Source organism: Nanorana parkeri, unplaced genomic scaffold (genome assembly GCF_000935625.1).
Source record: "Nanorana parkeri isolate BGI_ZX_2015 unplaced genomic scaffold, ASM93562v1 scaffold49, whole genome shotgun sequence".
In the NCBI taxonomy this organism is placed as follows: domain Eukaryota; kingdom Metazoa; phylum Chordata; class Amphibia; order Anura; family Dicroglossidae; genus Nanorana; species Nanorana parkeri.
Window position 1 is genome coordinate 1,002,638 of NW_017306317.1, and position 7,661 is coordinate 1,010,298.

General features: G+C 38.9%; 1 protein-coding gene across 1 annotated transcript in view; it reads left to right on the top strand.

Moving 5' to 3' along the window:
• CUNH5orf22 (chromosome unknown C5orf22 homolog) overlaps window positions 1-6,982 on the top strand; it is a 49,575-nt gene extending 42,593 nt beyond the window's left edge. The window contains exon 9 of the mRNA XM_018573989.1: window positions 6,801-6,982. Coding sequence (XP_018429491.1) covers window positions 6,801-6,933 — 133 coding nt within the window. The 3' untranslated portion in view covers window positions 6,934-6,982. The remainder of the gene's footprint in view (window positions 1-6,800) is intronic.
• Window positions 6,983-7,661: the final 679 nt, after the last annotated feature.

The following is a 7,661-nucleotide window of genomic DNA, read 5'->3' on the forward strand; positions in this document are numbered from 1 at the left end:
AATGCAATGTACAGATTTGACACGTGATCTCTCTCAGACAACAGATATACAACAGCTCAAAATGTATACTGCACAAGATATATCATGCACAGAATTGGCTCTTAGCCAAGTTTCTATTTAAGGCAAAAACAAACGTCCAATAAATTATTTTTAATTTAAAGTATACACCACAACCACACCGTAGACTAGAAACTGAAATCAGTATCGGAGAGATATACATATATGTGTATTTCCCTCCCAAGATTGGAAAAGAGACCGATTGTACTGCAGTTAGAGTGATCTGAATTCAAATCTCGATGCTACTAGGACCAAATGGTTTAGTAATGATGTATATGGTTATCAATTGCCTGCAGATAAATAGAAATTATACTTTACCAAAAATGTTAGATCTTTTTGTCTGAGAGATTTCAGCTTTGTGTCGGTTCCCTTGGACAGCCTGTCAATCAGCTTCAGATCTCCCGTATGAAGAAGAAACTCTTGTATAAAGAATAATCCAGTATGAATTCAGTGTCAAGAAAAAGAATCCTCTGACCCCCTAAGAAGAATCCACCTCTCTCATATTCTTCTCCTAACTTTTTATCACCCAAAAAAATGTGGGACTGGTTTGCTTATCTTTTATTTTTAAATATGATGCCAGAGGGGCGTGACTTTCTAACACGATCCCTGTGAATTGTATCTAAGATACCTTTATAACGTGCTCGTTATATTTATTTTTCTCATTCATGAAAAGAAATTAATCAAAGACTTTGTTGTCCATTGTTAGACAATATGTGTGATTCTAACACAGCCTAGCTCAAGGCCAGTCAATATCTCGTAGATGACACTTCTCACCATCCATAACCGGAGAAGTATAACTTCCTGGCTGTTTTGTATCATTTTAATGATTTTCTCACGATTTACGAGCTGAGAAATGTGTGGGATAAGTTTCCAAAAAAATGGCTTTCAGGATGCCATCTTATAATATGTAAAAGAGTATGTATAGGCCTTATTGTCCAATTATTTTAGCCTCAATAGTTCTGACATATCAGATAGCATCCTTCTGTACTGTATTTCATTTTTTACTCTATATTTGATGGTTTCAATAAAATAGCCGAGTTCGTAATGTCTTAAAATTGCCATACACAAGCCAGTTAGTTGAACTCAATAATTTACACATAATATGCCTCCTGAGTGTTAAATGATAACTAATTCAAGAGCATAAATTTCATATATTTGATCTTGCCAGTTAGCTGCATTAGGCTTAGAAAATGTTTAGCAAGTACAGAAAATATCTGTTGATCTTGCAGGAAATGTAATGTCTTTATCCCTTTATGTGATCTGACCTGAAAGAAAAAAAAATGTTATCTTCTGTAAACTGCTCATCTCCCAATCCCCTATGTAATTAAGATAAATGAATGCAGACGTTTGTAGCCTGAGTGAAAACCATGGCTCCCTTCATAGATGGAGGGATGAGCGAAGCCACTCAAGTCAAGAAGTGTATTTTTGCACATGATTACTAGGTGAAGATGAAGGAAACAAGTTATAAAAAGAAAACAAATTAAGCCATCTCTAAAGATTTTTAAAAATTAACCCTTGCAGTGGGGCTACCCTGCAATGGTTAAGTGCTCATTTTCTCTAGGGGGCGAAAATAAAGAAAAAATACTCACCTGATCCTTTATCCCGTTTGCCTGTTAAGGTGCCCATACACCTGCCGATTATCGTACGATAATCGGCAGATGTAGGGGCAGCGTGCGACCGCATCTACTGTACGGTCGCATGACTTTCGTCTTCCTAGCACGCTGGAAAACCGGACGATTTTCGGTGGGTTGGTAGCGTGCTCAAGAGGACGAAAGCCACACGGGCCGGTGTGTGCAAGCGCACGCTGCCTGCTCAGCATTGCAATCATCTGCAAGCCCTCCCCTCAGCGGGGAGGGCTTGCGAAGATCACAAGTACGATCTGCCTGTCCAAGATGGGCAGGTCGTACGAAATGTTAATGACCTTACAACCATGGTTGTGCGATGGTTGTAAGGTGTATGGCCACCTTTAAGGTGCCCATACACTTTACAACCCTCGCAAGAGTGGACATAACCCTGCCCATCTTGGACAGGCAGATCGTACTTGCGATCATCGCAAGCCCGCCTCCCTGAGGGACGGGCTTCCGATGACTGCAATGCTGAACGTGCAGTGTGCGCGTGTGCACACCGGCCTGTTCGGCAGTCATCTCTCGATCATGTTAAAAACCAGCCAAAAATCGTACGATTCTCGGCTGGTTTTCCAACATGCTCCAAATACAAAAGTTGTGCGACAGTTCAGTAGAAACGGTCGCACGCCTTCCATACACTGCACGATTCTTGTACGATCGTGGGATTTCCCGCGATTCTCGTACGAGAATCGTGCAGTGTATGGGCACCTTTAGAGAGATCCCTGCAGCCTCTTCTTCCCCGATCTCCAGCAGTCTAAGGACCCTTTACATCATGAGATCTAATCAGGTTCATTGGACCAATGAACAGTTTTTAGGAAACTGTTGCTTTAACCCAATCACAGCCAGAGCAATTTTTTCACACATGTTAAAAAGCACATTTTAGGCCTAAACATTTTTTTAGAATATATATAAAATTTTGGTGCATGCCAGCACAATATAATATCCAATGTTCTTGCTAAAATATAAAAAATGAGGCAAGATGCAACTAAATAGATACCTCAAGCCTCAAAATTGTGTGTGCCTGTGAAATGGCGAAAAACGTTGGTACCCAAAAATGTCTGTAGGCTTTGCTTTAAAAGCTTTTACAGGTCATCAATTTAGAGATAACTGTAAATGATGGGCCCTGTAACTATTGCTCTCACTCCAGCGTGCCCGGTGAAATCTACCATGTGTGACACCATTTTTTTCATATATGTAGGTGCACCTGACGCATGCGTTTACATTTGTATATGCCTGTACATGAGCGTGGGGAGGAAGTGCAATTCTATAGCAGCCAGGAGTGTGTTTAATGAACTGTGGTGCCACCAACATATGCCGTATCATATAATTCATCATTAAGAGAAACCTGGAGGTTGTCGCTTTTGACTTCTACTCAGATTTCTAGATGCCTGGCTGTCATGCTGATTTTTACTGACCTAGAATTAGGTGGGGAAATCCAAACTTAGGGGTTTCAGTAACGTTGACTGCTGAAGCCAAATTGAAAAGTAATTGTATTTATTATATAAGCATGCAGGGAGAGCAATACAATACAGGGATGGAAGTTAAAAAATTGCTCTGATTACCTGGTCCTTTCTAATATAGTTTTAGATGTCTAAGATGGGTAAGACCTGATTTATTTACATACACAGGCTGTTCACTGCTCTTTAAGGAGAGAGAACAATTATTCGGATGAAAGGACATAAAAGAAACTATTCTCATGTAAAAAAGAAATGAAAATACAGCATGTTAGACAATATCTCTATTGAATCAAAACGGTATGTTCTAAAAATAAAATGTCTGCTCCATTTTCCTCTTCATCAGGATATATAGATACGGATATACTGTTCTCTTACTTTTGTTATTTACATACCTCTTTGGGGATAGTGTCAATGAAAATATTAAAGCTATTGGTTCACCATAGCAACAAGTCAATTAGAATTGTCAAAGAATGGCAAGCAATATTTTTCTCTTATGAAAGGTTTACTTTAAGTGTGGTCTTTAGTGGCGAGCACTTCTGAAGAGGTTTTTAGAGTCCAAGACTGAATAAGAAAATCAGCCATGTGCTGCCAGTGCCCGAGCAGTAAGTCACCAAATTCTGAACAAAGCTATCCACACCTTATCTGTAGTGAATAGTGTATGCTCCAGTAGACCGCCAATTCCATCCTGGAGTTGCCTCTTTTCATCATTTGTTTTTACTTAGAAAACCTTCCATGTAAGTGTTTTAATTATGCTGTAGGTCAATTATCACAGCACAACACACAGGACAGTGTACATTGTGCTGCCCCATGGTGCATTACAGTGCACATTTGTTTCTGAGGTGTGTTGAGGTGTCCTTCACAAGGAATGGAACTGCAGTGCCCCAATTCATGTAACGTATTTTTGCAACAGCCCTTTGCTAAAAAACAAAAGATCCTTTATATTATCAGTTGACACTCACTAATAAATGGGTTGCTTTTATTCCTATGGGACCTTTCAAATTATGCATCCTTTCCACATGCACATACGTATCTTTTGCCACCCTAACTCTTTCAGTGTTATGCTTCAGTGAGAGGTCCTAGAGCTTGTGATGACAAAACCCCTCCGAGAGCTTGTATTCATTTTTTCTACAGGATGCCAATAGACAAAAAAGTTATAGAATGACTTGTAAATGTAAATCTATTATTTATAGTTTCAATTATTTATAATTCAAGTTATTATGTATTTATACTCACCTGTAGATAATTTTCGCAATATTCTTAAAGTGGACCTTTACCCCCTTTCACTAAAAATCTCATCACCATCCAGCTCTGCACGCTGATATGAAATCATCTTGCATCCATTAGTTAAACATATTTTTATGTTACTTACAATTTCTTTTTTTCCACTTCCTGGGCCTCTGGCACAAATTATGTATTTGTGCCCAAGCATTGCATCCTAAGAAGGTTACATCAGCAGAGTATTGCTGGGAAAGACTAATCTGTAATACATGAGATTTCAGGGAAAGGAAATGTCCTCCTCTGAGATGATGTACATGGTCACATGTCCTAGTCACATAGTTACTTAGTTACATAGTTACATAGTATTTGAGGTTGAATAAAGACATTAGTCCATCAAGTCCAACCTATTAGGATCTCATTCTTAGGAGTACTACTTGTACCCCGTTATATTACGGTCCCTTAAGAAATCGTCCAAAAGTTTCTTGAACAATTCCACATTATTTTCTGAAATCACCGCCTGTGGCAGTGAGTTCCAGACCCTAAATGATCTTACTGTGAAGAATCCCCTTCGCCCCTTGTGCTGGAATTTTTTTTCCACCAATTTTAGGTGGTGGCCTCTAGTTTTTGTAATGGAGTTAATTTTAAACAGTTTATCGCTAATGTTGCTACCACCATTGAACATTTTGTACATGGAGATCATATCCCCCCTTAATCTAGAGTTACAGAAAGTAAAGGGAGATCTAGTAACCTGCCCTTAGCTAAAACGGCCACTGCCAGAAGGCTGGTGAAGAAAAGAAAAATAATGTATGCAAAGAATAAAAAACCTGCAATAATCTAAAAGTATCTCGATAGTATTGAGCACTACAATGACCCGAAACATACCTCCAAATCAACAAAAGAATGGCTTCCCCAGAAAACGTTTTGGAATGGCCCAGCTATAGCCCAGACTTAAATCTAATTTAAAATCTGTGGGGTGACTTGAGGAGGGCTGCACAAAGAAGATGCCCTCTCAATCTGACAAATTGAAGTGCTTTTGCAAGGAAAAGTGTACAAAGATTTCCAAGGCATGATGTGCCACGTTGCTAGGCTCTTACCTCAAAAGACTGAATGCTGTCATAAAATCAAAGGTGCTTCAACAAAGTATTAGTTTAAGGGTGTGCATATTTATGCAACCACATTATTGTAAGTTTATTTTTCCCCCTTTAAAGATTTCAGTTTGTTTTTAATTGAACAGATTATAGGCCACGAAAAACTCTGAAGTGATTTATCTTTGATTTGTTTTTTTACATCTCAAAAACCTGGAAAGTTTACAGAGGTGTGTAGACTTTTTATATCCACGGTATGCAACCCGGATGCATTACAGTGGTTGAAAACAAGTGTCCAATCTGGTTTTATGTGAACACAGCATCCACTGCTTACTTGTAACTAGGCAACTATGCTAAAAATGCATTCTGAAGTTTCCATCTGCACTAAATAACATTCAACATTTTATAGACAGAGTCCCATTAAATGAAGCGGGGATTCATTCAAAAAAGTCAATAGCGTGGCAGCTCCACCAGCGATGGTGTGCAAAAAAGAATTATAAACACAAAAACACAGACATTGATTGGTGTATTATCTGGTTTATAGTTAAGAATATAATTTCAAGTACTCGTGCACACATAAGTACAGAAAATGGCAGCACATCACAGATTCCACTATGCCGATATCTTGAACACATGAATCATTGTATGTGGATCCAGGCAGAACAGTTATGATGGAAAGCATGATGGCTGTTGAGTAGAAGGATAGTAATGACATGGGGTGCCTCAGAGTAAGATTGAGGTAAGTAGCTCGACATTGGCATAGTGGGATCTGTGATATGCTGCCATTTTCTGTACTTATGGGAGTGCAATTACTTGATCTTATATTTCTAACTACCACCCAGATGATGCACTAGTGGTATGCCTATTGTCTGTGTTTTACAGCTTAATTGTAAAATGTATTATCATCTACCTTCCTCTGTGTATATTGTTCAGCAGACTGCAGTTTAACTATTTAACTAATTTAAAATTGTGTATGATGGTTGCAATGTGAGATGTCGATTTTCACCAGCAGAAGAGGGCACTTAACTAACCCTCTAAAGCTAATGTGAGCCTAAAAGATACACTAAACCGCCTAGTCCTTGACCCCGATGCTTGCCTGAAATAATCCTAATAACTGTAAACCTAAACTAATGGCAGAACCTCACGGTGTCTGCTATGGAAGTATAGCACCAATTTGTGTTTAGTTTGTAGGAGGAAATTGGAGCACCTGGAGTAAACCCTTGCCAACCTTGGACACCAGTGCGGGACAGAAGTATTAATTACCTAGCCACTGTGCTGGACAGATTTATTCTCTTTCCATTCTTTTTATTTAACATTTTCTTCAAATTATTAAATAAAACATCTTTTTTTATTCCTAGATCAAGTTTAGATGATTACTGCCCTTCCGATCAAGTGGATTTCATCCAGGAAAAAGTTTTGGATGTCCTCCGCTCACTGTATGGCACATTGGATGTTCATTTAGAATTTTCCCCTGGATCGTCTTCTGTTTGAAGTCCCATTGTTTCAATGAGGGATATAATTTTTATTTAAATAGTGATTTGAACTTTCTTGCAACTCATAAAGGGTATATAAACCCTAGCATTGAACTTTTCTTTCTATTTGTTTTCCTTTAGTCTGTTAAATATACAATTAAAAAAGTGTTTTGTTCGATAATTGCAAAAAAAAAAAGAACGTTGTTTTTGCCAGAAATCATGTGAGCTAATAACTTCCTGTGCTCTCTGTGTGTACATAAGTAGGGGTCATGGAGGTAGGGAGAAGTTAGGCCTGGTTCACACCTGGGCGTTTTACATCGCTGATCGACGCGCTGTAAAACGCCCAGCAAGTGAAATCCTATTATTTCCTATGGGCATGGTTCCCACCTGGGCATATTTCAGCGCGTAGGAACGTGCTGAAAAACACCCTACGCCCAAAGAAGTACAGGAGCTTCTTTGGGGCGTATTTTCGCGCGTATCCATTAGGATACAGCCGGATAGCCCTCGCAAACGTTTCGTTGACCGCAAATCACGGTAAAAACGTGCGTCAAACGCGCATATAACGAACGCCCAAGTGTGAACCCAGCCTTAGGGAGAGGTCTGCGGTCTATGTAATGCATCAGAGAAAGGTAGGAGCACACTATATTTCTGGCACATTAACAGTTATTTTAAAGGGAAATCTGCATGTATTCCAGAGATGTAGGAAAAATGTTTTTTGTTTCTCTTTTTTTTTTTTTTTTTTTTTTA